Here is a 14,204-nt window from a genome sequence, read left to right on the forward strand (position 1 = left end):
GAGTGGAAAGGACCTTAAGATCATCCCATTCCAGCCCCCTGCCATGGGAAGGGACACCTCACACTAGACCCGAGGCTCTGTCCAACCTGGCCTTGAACACCGCCAGGGATGGAGCATTTATCACTTCTCTGGGCAACCTGTTCTAGTGCCTCACCACCCTCACAATAAAAAGGTTCTACCTTCCATCTAATCGGAACTTCCACTGTTTCAGGCTGAACCCATCACCCCTTGCCCTGTTGCTACAGTCCCTGATGACGAGTCCCTCCCCAGCATCCTTGCAGGCCCCTTAAGATACTGCAAGGCTGCTGGAAGGTTTCCACTCACTGTTTTCCCAAAAGGTGCCTCACAACTCATGGGCAGCTACCAGGCACCACCACATTATCCTGCTGTGAAAGTCAGTCTGGGGGTCCCAGCAGCAGGCAGCTCTCTGGACCTGCTGTGTGCAGGTATCCAGAGCAGGATCCCAATTTGGGGTGCAGGGAGAGGGCTATGGGTGCAGCAGTGACCACCACACTGGGAGGGAGAGATGCAGAGGGCTCCCTATGGAGGGAGAACCAGCACAGCAACACCAAGTTCTACCAGAAGAGCACTTAAAAAAATATCTTTAATGGTATAATGTTTTCAGATACACCCATCTGTTTATTCCACAGCAAAGCTGTCACGAAGGCTGGGAGCAGGCACGGCACGTGGCCCTGCGCAACAGGCAAGCACAGGAAACTGGGATCAGTGCTGGCATGGCATGGTAGTAACTCCAGCGGGTTCAGCCCTCACCATGCATTTGCCCAAAGCCAAAGCTCAGGCTGAAGCCTACTCAGAGGAGCTCAAGGTGCACAGGGCATGCACACAACCACACAGCAGCATCCCTGGGATGGGAGTGCCCAGGGGCACAGCCCCAAACAGACAGATCAATCCGGTACATTCTCCTACTGAAGCTCCACAGGGAGAAAAGGCACAAACCTTTTGCCTCCATGAATCCCACCACCCTTCTAAAACCCCGTTTCCCGTCAAAATTGCTCCCCATCTCAGAAGCCTTGCCACTCAAGCACACTGTCAGCAAATCTCAACTTATTCACAGATTTTCCTCATACAGCGTGGAGAGCAAGAGTCAAAAGGAGTTGCACGGACCAAGCTCAGTAGGGAAGCAAAGGCTTTCTGAAACCACCTCAGGTGCCAACACCCATGGAAATGCTGCATGAATCCCAGACTCAGAAGGCAGCATCACTGACAAGGCAGGGACAGGCAAGTTAAAGTGCATTATATCACCAAGTCAGAGCAGTAGATGGAGACACTTTAAGAGTAACAGGACTAAAACTGCTGGAAGAAAGGAACTAATCCCAGTGACCCTGGGCACACGGTGGGGCTTTACACACCAGCCACAGGTACAGACCCGTGATGGGGAAGCTATTTAGGAAGTAATCCTAAAAAATGTCACTTTCCAGGATTTTACTCTTGCTTTATGGGATAATCTAATAAATGTAAACAGCCATTCAAAAAAACCAAACCTTGCTGCTTCCTAAAGCAACTCCAAGCAGTCCTACGGACTGCTCTCTAAGCCCAGTTCACAGTTCGCCTTTGGAGCTCACTGTGGCTTGTGAATTATTTCTGCTTTAACTATTTGGCTCCCTTGGAGGCCCTGTAAAGACACTATGCAGCTGAAGAAAGTTTGGCTCTGCCATGAGAGCCCTTTCCAAAGAAGCTTTTTAGCACCTCTTCATCCCCATAAAGACAAGCAAATATTCATACACCCTTTTGCAGAAGGGAGCAATTGTTTTTTGGACTGGCATCTATTGCCAGCAATGGACACAGGGAATTTGGTCAAATCAGTCTGAAAGCAACAAGTGTAGGAATATTGGAAGCACTTGTATATGTCACTGCAGTGCATCACCAGGACACCCTGATTCAGCTCCCTGTGGCATCTCCTCCAGACACGCTGTGGAGCAGAGCTGGCTCACCATCACTTGGGAATTAAAAGAGTAAGTGCAGCTCACGGGATGCCAGCCCTGCTCAGAAGGTGCTCTCAAGCAGGCAGTGGCACCCGCAGCCCGTAGGGCACACCTCCTGTGTGCGAAACCACTCCATCATATGGCTGGTGTGGCCCCCGTGTCCACACGTCAAGCAGAAATTGGAGGAGCCTCGCACGGCCACGTGACAGATAGCGCACTGGAAGGTGAAGCCCTTGCAGATGGCGCACTGGGTACCGCGCACCTCGCTGCGGCAGTGGCTGCAGTACACACCGAACTCTGGCAGCAGGGAAACAAACAGAGAGTTAGTGCTGGCAGCCCTGCACACAGCCCCCCGTTCAACAGAAGAGGCCCCCAAACTCGCTGCCCAAGAGATTGGCCTCAAACCTCCTCCACAGTGGGAGAATATCATAGAATCATGGAATGGTTTGGGTTGGAAAGGACCTTAAAGCTCGCCCAGTTCCAACCCCCTGCCACAGGCAGGGACACCTTCCACTAGAGCAGGCTGCTCCAAGCCCCGTCCAGGCTGGCCTTGAACACTGCCAGGGATGGGGCAGTCACATATCTGTTAGCTGTTTCAGTCTGGTATCAGTGCCATGGCTGTCAGCCATGGAAGGGCAATGGCAATGGTCAAACTCACCACCAATTTTCCCTCCAGTTACTTCCCAGGAGGAGTTTCAGGTGCCAAGCTGAGACAGCTACTAATTCCCTGGCATCTCTCCTCCATCTTTCCTCCCAGGTTAGGTGCACCTTTTCCCAGAGGCCCAGGAAGAAGGCACTTTGGCAGCTGCCCTTAAGCAGCAGTTCTGGGCACCTACACTGCTGGAAAAATTTTGGAATGAAAGTTCTATATGCCTATTGGCACAGTTAAGAGATCTTCCAATAAGGCACTAGAAGGAGACATCAGCCCAGATTCACAAATTAGGACAGTGCATGTCTGGGCTCTTTATTCTTCAGAGGGAATAAAGAATGGCCACCAGCATAAACAGCTTAATATCACTAGTGTAACAGTGTGTACTTTTCCAGCTTTGCTGGAGATGTATTACTGTCTACAAAGCCCTTGAACCAACATCAAACCCTTGAACTAACATCTGCAAGCCTCATCTCCAAGCAGAGCTGAGAAGCAGCCAAACCCATCTCTCGGCAGAGCAAACCTCTGGGCAGCATGATGGACACTTTGCATCCTACCTACTGTGTTCCTATGCTCCTGAGGCAGAGCTGGGACTCTGCCTGGCAGCAGGAGCAGATTGAAGAAGGCACTCACCAATTCCTTTGTGGGGATCAGGAGGACAAGAGACAAACTTGAGAACCTCAGCCCTCTTCTCTCGCAGGCCCCAGCGGTAAAGGATTTCTCCATAGCACTTCTTAAAGTCATCAAACTGCTGAGTGTTGGCAGGATCCAGGAGCCTAGAGGAATAAACATCCACCCAGTGGCTGCAATCCTTTTCCCAGTGATGTCTATACAACCAGGTAACACTTGCTAGGAGAGGAGATTACTTCCCATGTGCTGCTGACAACCTGGCTGAACACTAATAGGTCTGGCCTCCACTTCTACACTGAAGGGTGTGGACTCAGTGGGTGCACTGTCCACTGGGGCCCCCACCATGGCCACTTGTAGATGTATCATATGCCATTCAAGCAGAGTTGATCTGCAGTATGAAGCTTCTCCAAATGAAAAGGTCCAGGAGCAGGTGTGGTACTTCACAGCACCAACAGAGACCTGGCTATAGTGTTTTAGCTGACTTGGGTACAGAGTAACACACCCCTAAGTGCCCCCGAGACACCCTACCTTTTGTTCTTCTCATGCTGGTCTTTCTCACGCTCCCGATGATCGGGATACGTTAGGTTTCCATAGCGGAAGTCATCTGGAGAAGACTCACACCAGGGAGTGGAGGCCTGCTCTGTGTCTTTGTTTGCTGCAAGCATCAAAAGGCTGTGAGCACACCTCAGAAAGTACAGTGCTCATGAGCATAACCTCATCAAAACCAAGGTGGGGAAGGAAACATGGAAGACCACTAGCTTAGAAAACTAAGTGACCATCTCTATTTGCCAAGTGCTTCTACTGCACTTGGAATCGTAGACTGGTTTGGGTTGAAAGGGACCTTAAAGATCATCTAGTTCCAACCCCCATGCCATGGGCAAGGACAAATTACTCTTCGGGTGACAAGATGGGAATGGGGATCATCAGGCAAAGAAATCTAACATGGGGGAATCCCTTTTGCTTTTTTCCACTTTAGACAGCAAGTAATCAGGCATTCAATCCCATGGAGTTTGCTTGGGAATGTTATCCCTGGCAGACTTGGAAGGAGACAGGAGAGTCCTTCCAGTCTCTTTCCTAGAGAGTGAGGAAATCTCATCACAAGGGCTGCAGTTATGTGAAGGGACCTCTCTATGGGAGGTATTGCCCTTGGCACAGGGAGAAGACTATTAATAATGGCTACAAGACATAAACAACTACACTAAGTACCATTCTCTGCTCTTCCTCACATCACAGATGCCCTCATATCACCCTGAAAAGTTACAGCTTTGGTGCTAACAATGCAGATGCTGCCCCGGCCGTGTGTATCACAAGGAATTAGCCAACAGCTTCAACTCTGACACTGAAGCTCTGAAGAATGATTTGTCTTTGACACCTTTGGAGCTCAGCAGAAAACCTCGTTAAGCCTGTGGGTATTTCATGGCACCAAGAACATGAGATAACCACAGCCTTCTCAACTGCTGCTGTTTTTCCAGTGACAGGAGAAAGCACAGCACTCCTTTTGCTCCCCCTGAACCCTGTGGAATTAGCTGGCTGATGACACTGCGAGGACACTCTTGATAACTGCTGAATGATTGTGGTGACTGGAAGAAGTGCCTGAGGTCTGAAGAAAGAAAATGTCACTGCTGTCTTCAAAGACAAGCACAAGGACCCAGGGAACTGCACAGCACTTAGCCCTACCTTATCCCTGGGAAGGTAATGGGGCTAAAATCCTGGGAACCACGTCCAGACACGTGTAGACCAAGAAAAATACCAGGAGGAGTTGGCATGGATAACAGCCTCAATCGAGGCAGTCACCTTAAGTGCTTCCTATAGCCACACTGGAAGCAAAACAGTACAAACTGGTCTGTCTCTTTACTTGGCTCCCACTGGAAAAGGCAACAGTGGGAGGTCTTGGCTCTCGGTTAACCTGAGATCCAAGGGCCTAGATGGGTACGTCTAGGGTGTTTGCAACAATTCCTCCAAAGCCTAGTGGCACAGCATTCTACAGAAGTTAGAAGGGGCAGGACTGCATGAGCACTGACATGGTTACTGCAAGACCTGCTCACTTCCAACCACGGAGTCCCATCACATGGGCCAAACTCTGGAAATGTACTCTAGCACAGTACATTTATAATCACAACCTTTCTTCCCCCACAGGGAGGAAGGAGCAGAAGCCATCTAAAATCCAGGCCAGAAGGGAGGGAGATCCTGCTATTTCCTACCCAGGTCTTCATACCTATGCTCCAGCCTCCAGTGCCAAGTCCAGGATCTGACATGCTGGAACAGGAACCAGAGGAAGTAAAGCTGGGCTGTTGAGAGGAAAGGAGAGGAAATCATGGTACCTATATGAGCAATGCTCACAGATAGTCGAGACAAATGGGGAAGAACCGGCAATCATACATATCGGCTGTGGGAGGCCAGGTTGGAGGCACGAGGAGGAAAAGGGCCAGAGTTTGGGCACCCTTGTAGCCTGGATTGGGCTTCAAACACGCTACAGAGCATAGCCAGGGTCTGCACATCGTGGAGCTGAGAGTAATGAGCCAGCCTGTGAAATGAAAAGGACACACAGTGTGGGACTGGGCAGAATTCAGTGGCAAAAGTATTCAGACTGCATGGCAACTAATTCTGAGCCTCTTGTCTAAACCAACTTGGGATACATTACTGACCAGACAAGGCATGTATGCTCTGAAGGACTCAGTTGTCCTTTCTGTTCTGTCATTGAGGAGCCAGTCCTCCTCCTGAGCACGCTCACAGGCCAGAGAAAGATGGCAGCTCTGGGAATACAGCAGTACTCATGCCCTGATTATCCCAAGTTTGGGCAGCTCCAGGAACAACATCCACAGAACTGATTTTAAAAGCTGCAGCCATTAGACTCACCCCCAGCTACAATGTCTTTCTGAGAAAACCTGTTTTGCCTTGTGGACCACAGGTTTTCTGGGTGGCCGTGAAGCTTCTGGCTTGCTCTGAAGACTGCGCTCCCCTCCCACCACTGCCACATAGCAGGAAAGAGCTACGTCAAGCAACAGTAATGCCAAAGTACACCTCACAAATCCTGTGTCTCCAATTAGGGTATACTGAGATAATATCAACTACTAATTATGTCCTCTCCTAAAGAGATTCAATGGCAGAAAGTCATCTGCAGCTAATACTTGGCTTTGAGACCAGTGGAATGGTTTCCCTCATGTTTATACGGCAACAGCGAATCTGAAGGTGGAAAAAGCAGCTGCACCAACACCCTCATTTGGGTAGGGAGCAGAAAACCAAAATGCCTAAGTCAGGCATTGTGTAAATGCTGGAAAGCAGAGCTCCAACTGCACCTGGCCTATTGATCAGTGTCAGCCAAAGACGACCTGGGTGCTAGACTGAGGCCAAATGCTGCCTCCTGTATGTCATAAACACACTTGCAGTTTCCCTTCTTGTACATCAAGCTTTAGAAGTGAATATACATGCTGTGACACTACACTACTCCAAATCTGAAATGACACCTTTCTACCAGGTACATAGTTATTTATGGAGGGCTTTGCTTCAGCAACCATTCCCCAACCCCTCCCCGGCATTCAGACACCTACAGGGACTCCAGTAATTGACGTCCAAATGGATGTTGTGCCCAAGGTATCTCCAAATCTGGGTCAGACTTTGGTCCAAGACAGAGATCAGTGGCTACCATGGCCAGTGACCAAACCTGGCAGACAGGAAGGAAAAGCATCAAAGCTACAATTAGAAACAACCATACTCTCAGGGCATAGGTGTGTACAAATTCCCTCGCAGACAGGTAATAATGGAGCTTTTTTTTTTTTTCCTAGCAGGCAGGAGCAGTTTCAGCCTCTATGTCACAAATAATACACGTAGTAACACAAACCCAAAGCTTTTTCTGTTTCACTTGCTTTAGGTTTGAGTTAAACCTTGAAGAACAGTCTAACACTCAGGGTAACTTAACAGACCTACTAGTGCACTTTATAGTAACAAACCTCAAAAGGGTTTAGTTTTAGTTTTGATACTGTTCTGGGTTCAGAAACGTCTGGTGGCTGAAAGTTTACTTTTCATCCAGTCATTCACCAGTATCTTTTGATTAGTTGTGTTACTGATCATCTCTGTTCTCCCAGCACAGCCCAGTGCGGTCAAGAGTACAAATTTGCCATTTCTACTCCAATAGTTTAGCTATTTCACATGATATTTCTCATTCATTTATGTACTCCACTCTGAAAACAGTTAATCTTTTCAGCCTCTATACTGCTGCTCTAGGACTGTTTTTGTCTGTTACGCCTTTTAAACTGGGGCAATTAGAATATTACAAGGAAAAGCATAGCTCCTAGTTTGGAATGAGAAAGAGAACAGGAAAATTGTGCTGGAAAGACTGCAGAAGTCAGAGCCGGTAGCATGGAAAAGTAAAGAAAACCCACATGCTCCAAACAGGAAGAACAGCCAGGAGCAGCAGCCCCCAGCTGCTCACTGGGAAACCAGAAACAGGAGAGAAACCAAAACCAAAGATGGGGCTGAGTACAAGAGAGCAAAGAAAGGAAATTGGTAAGATGCCACTTCCTACACTGCTATGGAGTACATCTTACATGTAACCTGCAACTCAAACATCCTTACCTGCTAGGAATGGGGCAAGCTGCAACACAGAGTGGAGTTACACAGGACAGGGAAAAACAAGCAAGAAAGAGAGGTATCTCAGAGGAAGCTTGCAAAAGTTATTCCACCCAAGCTCTGGTCCTATGTGGGCAAACGAGCGGGCAAGATGAAGCATTGACAAAGAGGACCCAGACCTACCTCCTCTCTCCAGCTCCAGGAGAACCCACCAAGAAGCGAGACAACAGCTTTAGTTTGTTTCTGCTTAGATGAGGTAAGCCTATGCATGTTCCCTGCCCAGGTCTAGGAAAAGCCAAATGCTCAGGAGTAGAGTACCGCTCCTCTGGCAGTGCCAGCTCCTGTATCTTTCAGATACTCCTGTCTCCTGTCAAATGTTCTGCCTGTTGCAATGGACTAATCACACAGCAAAAGATGTGCTACAACATCAATTTTTCTCCTGTTACTAGCTGCAGGCAAGTAGCCAGCCCCATTTTGGGGCTGGGTTCCTGGGTTCAGACTTCTGTGGAGAAGCGGGTTGCAGTTGGCACCCAGTGCCAATGCAGATGAATACCAAACAATGGGAACCATTATGCATAAGAGAGAAGTAAAAAAAACCACCCATCAAAATGCTGACAGCAGCTCGGCAGCTCTGTGCACAGTTACTCCATTCACTGACTCAGAAGCAGGCTGCATTCCTCACCTTGCCTGCAGGAATTCCCTGAAAAATGTGCTTCACTCAGTTTGACAAAGGGCATAAAACAATCTGCTTGCAGCCCTGGGAAGGAATCTCTAGATGCCGAGAGTCAGTGAGATAGAGACCACCTCTGTGGCTCTTAAACAGGCCTTGGTTCACAAATTGGAAATTCCCTGGAATAACTGCTCAACCCAGGTGGCTGTTTGGGTATCAAGGTGAGAGCACAAGTCATTTGAAGGTAGCACAGCATGCTGAGGAAGAGCTCCGATTCAATGCCATACCTGTACAAGGTCCCTCCGTCCCACAGCCAAGGCTGAGGCAGCATTCTTCTGGCAAGTCTCCTGGATATTATTCACATTTAGTCTAAAAAGAGAGAGCTCAGTTACCTATGAAAGTAAAAATAAAAAGAAAAACCCATGCTAAACCCCACATTACCTATAAAGGTGGGGAGGGATGGGGGAAAAGTAGTACTGACAGCAGCGAGTAGCTAAAAATTTCGTGATCAATACAAACCTCCTAGCATAGCCGGGATCCCATTGCTTCCTTTGCTTATTCAGGGATCACTGCCATCCTTCTCCCACTGTTCATCTTCACTAACACACCGCACATCAAGTCCAGCTTCCAAACTAGCTGGGGCTGATCCTAAGAAGCACCATCTCGAAGGAGATACCTGACCAAACTTGTACCAGAATACCCCTAAGCCAAGATCTATTTTTGTCCCTAGAAGCTGGTGCCATCAGTTACGTGGTCTTTGTGTCCATTCAGCCAATTGGTCTGCTCTGACTGACCTGGACTGAGACAGTGGCATGCTGAGGAGAAGCAGGCTGGTCTTCAGCCTGCTCAGCAGTTAGGATAACACAATCACTGCGGAGTCTCTGAGAGGTTGGCAAGGTGGCCTGAGGAAACCCATGTGGGCTTTCCTTCTTATTGTCAGAATTCTTCCCGAGACATGTGGCACTTTTACTGCTTAAGATCTTACAGTAAATGGAAAAAGGTCAGGATGTTCACACATGAGATATCCAGAGTGGAAAGGTCCAACAGTTTTTTTCAAAGACCACTGTTTTTCTAATAATACAGAAAAAAACCTGACATGGGATACTTTTATTTTCTCTCTCTTCCCATACCCTTCTGTCTCCTCTAAGAAGGGACACCTGCTTCTTCCCTTAATGTCCATAAATTGGAAATTCTGTGAAGGATGAGGCAGTATTACCAAAACTAAAGAAAAAAAAAAACCAGGAACAGAGATTTTGTAACTATCTGAAATAGAGAGTTTGGAAAAAGAAGCCCCTTGTCCTTAAAAAAACCTTCACCAAACAACCAAAAAAATCACAGAACTTCTCCATCTTTTCCATTAAAGCAAAAAAAAATTGCTGTACAGACACTGGCATGTACAACCAAATCTCCAAGTGAATGGGGTATTCCAAATACTTCTGAAATGAAAACATCTTATGAGATATTAACAGGTGTACAGTATGAAATGTGCATTTATTGGTATTTTTAAGCCTGTACATTTAAGTGTGGAGTTTAACATGAGATTTGAAAAGGAATTTGTACTGATAACTTCTCTCAAGCTGCAAACTAGTAAGATTTGCAATGATGGTGCTGGAGCACCAGTTCAAACTCTCTATACAACACCCCAGAACAAATTTATTCGTCACACTTTTCACATTTATAGAAGTCAAGTCCACCCCACAGGCAGAGGGATACCATGATAAAGCAGCAATGCAGGAACAGAGGAAGAAAGTACAGAAGCACGCAAAGATTGGGGCTGACTGATACCAGGAGTAAAGCACAGCCAAAACCAGCTGCTTTGATTTGGGAAAGGATGCCAGCCCATACATACTCACACATAGAGCTCTCCCAGCAGCTTGTGGACAGGCAGCAAGCAGGAAATATCTTGGATAATAACCTTCCCAGCAGCTTTAATGGGTCGGTTGTTGGCATCTGTCCCCTCTCGTTTGCTTTTCCACCTCCTTGATTTCTGCATAACAAATTGCAACGTGTTACTGGGGAGGAGGACAGCAGGCTTCTTGGGCCATGGAAAAAAGCACTAGGGTCAGGAATAATGCAAGCAGCACCCAAACCTGCCTTTCAGAAGGCTCTTTGTTACCCTGGAAAACATCCATGACATGCCCAGGAGAACAAGCATCTCCATCTGTAGAAGTGAAAAACGGGTCAAGGCAGCAAGCTCAAGGTCAAACTCACTCAAAAAGTATTTTGTGAAAGCCAATAAGAGAATAAATTGGCCTCAGGATGCCAATCAAACCTGGGCAGGTTTGGCAGGAGGATGGCTCAATTATCATTCTCATTAGAGGTCTGGTCTGGAAACCCTCTGCGCACAGACCACTGCTGAATTCAGCCAACTTCAGCACAGAGACGTATGGAGGCAGCTTTCGCTTGCCCTTAGCTTCAGGGCAAACTGACAGCTCCAGAGCCTGTTTTGGTCTGTCCTTTCAGTGTTTGAGTAAACCTCTGTTTAGCTTCACACAGCGGGGGTCCCACCTCCTGCTTTATCAACAGCTTCAGAAAAGCAACTGGCAGATGATAAAGCAGGACCCAAGTTTTCCTAGCTACTATGCTCACAGCTACTTACAGCTGGCTTAGGACATAAGGTGGTGGGGAGAAGGGAGAAGAGGAATCACCACAAGGGAACAAAACCAAGAAGCCAAGATTCCCAGATACTCTCCATAACAGACATGGAAATCACATTAATGCCAAGCTGCATAAAGCTACCTTGGCTGTATGAAACACCATAGAGTATTTGCCTAGTACCCTGAGCTCTTCCAGCTCCTCACTCTAGGAGGGTGAGGAGGAAGAGGGATGAGAGGATGCATGGCAGCGCAACAGGCAGAAGGCACTGGAGCTCTACTGGCTGCTATGCAGCATTTCCCACAGCAACAAAGAATGCTTTGCAGTGCTGCTCCCCTATGGCTTGTTCCCTCACTGACACACAGAGTTGATGCTCCTACGTGGAAGTATCCTGGTCACGCCAAGTTATGCAGGGTATTCTAAGGCACTTGTGGGGCTTCCTAGATCCCTATCTGAAGCAAACAGCTCCTTTGATGGGCCAGCAAACCAGCCCTATGGTGACAGTTCTGCAAGACAACACCTCCATGCTCCTAAAGAGCAGGCTAGGCTACAGGAAGGGCAGGACTTGGACCTACAATTGGATCACCTCTACTGTGGATGTTAGGCCAGGTCTGGGACGGCTGGGTACCAAACTACCATCATACATAGTCCTGCGGAACCTGAGCAAGCTCATCATAGTCACAAAATGCCCTTAAAAAAAACTCACTAGAGAAAAACACCTCCTTAGGTCTTAAGAAATTAATTCCTCCTTCACTGCCTGCCTGGCCCAAGCTCAAGCCAATGTGCTGAGGTCTTGCTCTGCTCAGCGCACATGCTACTAGCACGTCACAAGAAGCAAAATGGACATGCTCCTGAAGCCACTATGGACAGTGGGTGACTGAGGCTCAGAAGCTCAAGAACAGACTTGACAGTAAACGAAGGAGGCATTTCAGACCTCAAAGAGGTGGATTTTGCCTGAGTTGCCCACGTAAGAGCATCACCAGTTCCCCTGATCTTCCACTGATCCCCAGAGGAAAGGGAAGCAGAGTGTGCAAGCTGCCCAATATACAGAGGTGCCAAATGGTGGTGGAAACAGGGATGTCAGCATTCAGTGCTAGGAGGCTGACTAGGATATGATTCTGATCTCTGCCATGTCCCCTCAAGTCCTAATCCATTCAAGCAGAGTTTGCCTGCAGTATTTATCTGCTACATCACTCTGAGAAGTGCTGTGCAGTAGAAACTGGATAGAGTGTGGTCAGGTGGGAGATCAATCTCTCTGGAATCCATCAGTTCCTAGTGAAGGCAGTTTGATTTACCTCTGACTCTCTTCTCATCAGGCAGACTATACCTCTTTTGATAATACCTAAAAGCATAGCTACCCTCCCCATGCTGAAGGATGTGGGCTGTATTACAAAAAGGTTCCCAAATAAAAGTGGCACCTGTACCTCATTCCTTGTCAGGACAGCCAAATGCTGTCCGCTAGCTTCGGTGAAGAGCTACTGATGCTGCCAAAACCAATATTTGTGCAAAGCCTGGGAACCCCAGCAGGGAAATGCAGTGCTCAGCCACTGTCCTGGAAGGGCTACCAGGCTCCTCACAACCAAAGCTGTTATTTGTGCTGTGTTTGAGCAGGTACTTGGACCCAGGCTTGCAGATGCACAACCACATTCTGCAGCAATATCACCAGGGGTCTTCTAAAGCTTGGCAGGAATTTGGAGAGCAACTTGCCACCTCCTGACCATCCATAAGCCAGCTGCCCCCAAGACTCGCAGACTATGGAGAATTCCCTCTGTCAGAGGCAAGTTCTCTGTCCCATCCTCAGAAACAGATTCAACCTGCTCCTGTCCTCTGCAAGAGCAGACTGAAGAAGCCTCCTAACAGGCATTTCAAAGGCTAGAAACATGGACAACACGAATCACTTTCCACAGGTAATTCAGTCACTTTTTTGCTGTTGTTGTTTTGAGGAGAATGACAACAAATGAGGATGACAATGGAAAAGAGACCCCATGAATGGTTTCCAGTTCTTGCTGTTAGCATATCACCAGACAAATGAAGACACTACATGTACCAGAATCCCCTGAGAACTTGGACTCACAACAAAATTGTCCTGTTTTCTTCCTCTAAGCACTGCCTATTTACTGGCAAAAAGGGATGCCATAATTCTTTACTGGTGGAACTCCTGGAGTAGAGATAGTTGATGGCCAATATGTCCTGCCAGCACTACACTGCCACAAAGACTGCTTCCTGCCCCTGTGACAAAAGAAAATCCTAAAGCCAAATGTAAAGTCACATTAAAATGTCTGTTCTTTTGCAATTCAGGTTTGTCTCAGCACAGTAACAAACTTAGAAAAAAACTATGAACAGAAGTATGGGAACCATCACCACTGACAGGAGAAGCTCTACTTTGAGCCAAATAATTGCTGGTACTCGTTACAGGAGTGGCTCTCCACCAGGCAGTATTTCAGCACGATTAACAGGGGTTACCAGAGGCAAGAAGGGCTCTAGCTTGGGTTTGTCTAGACAAGGTCCACCACAAGGCTCATTGTTCCCTTCTGCTTCACCTCTTCTCCCTGAGGAAGCTCTCACTATGGTGTTATTTAAAGGTGTCACCAAGACTCATGGGCATTAGGGTAGGGTGGAAAACAGGTCTCTTCCTAGGGGCTGGAGCACAGGTCACAGGGGGGAGCAGGGAACATAACAATTGGAGCTGAAGCAGAAATTAACATGCATGCACCAATATAACTATGACAGCTGAAGGTCAAAGACACAGGTTTTCTGCACTGCCTCCGACATTTCTAGCTCCTCCTGCAGCCTAGAATCCATGTTAAGCAGAACTGCATCTACCCAGCTGCTCCTGAGAGTTTAAGGAGAGGAAGAACAGAAAGGAAACAGCTACAGTGACAGTAAATTAAGACCCATCAGTTCCTCAGAGCATCAGAAGGAAAGAAACCAGAGTATTTATGACAATCATGGGGTTGAAGGTGACAGTGGGAACAGCACTGAGTAATGACTAAAAAAGCCAGCCTGTATCTGCACTACCATACCTAAGGCTGTAATTTCCTGCAACCCGAGGTGATAACAATGGTAGTAAATGGGTTACATGTAGAAACAGACAGCCCAAGAATAAGCCACCAACTGCTTCGTAGCAACCACCATCATCACTATGTACACA

The 14,204-nt window shown here is 47.7% G+C and overlaps 1 protein-coding gene across 8 annotated transcripts in view; it reads right to left on the reverse strand.

Annotated features, from left to right (window-relative positions):
* Positions 1-585: 585 nt before the first annotated feature.
* The window catches only part of WDR59 (WD repeat domain 59), a 50,857-nt gene continuing 37,238 nt past the window's right edge, over positions 586-14,204 (reverse strand). For 5 of the 8 annotated variants that reach the window (XM_061375842.1, XM_061375838.1, XM_061375840.1 and 2 more), the window contains 8 exons: positions 10,312-10,445; positions 8,746-8,827; positions 6,771-6,883; positions 5,602-5,746; positions 5,438-5,510; positions 3,751-3,877; positions 3,226-3,368; positions 586-2,240 (listed from right to left, as the gene is read on the reverse strand). In XM_061375842.1, the coding sequence (XP_061231826.1) occupies positions 2,005-2,240; positions 3,226-3,368; positions 3,751-3,877; positions 5,438-5,510; positions 5,602-5,746; positions 6,771-6,883; positions 8,746-8,827; positions 10,312-10,445 (1,053 nt within the window). In that variant the 3' untranslated portion in view covers positions 586-2,004. The other 3 variants (XM_061375844.1, XR_009728844.1, XM_061375845.1) reach the window with 3 other exon arrangements.

Source organism: Neopsephotus bourkii, unplaced genomic scaffold, assembly GCF_033783945.1.
Source record: "Neopsephotus bourkii isolate Nb327-2 ecotype Australia unplaced genomic scaffold, CSIRO-AGI_Nbou_v1 NB_1678, whole genome shotgun sequence".
NCBI classification, from domain to species: domain Eukaryota; kingdom Metazoa; phylum Chordata; class Aves; order Psittaciformes; family Psittacidae; genus Neopsephotus; species Neopsephotus bourkii.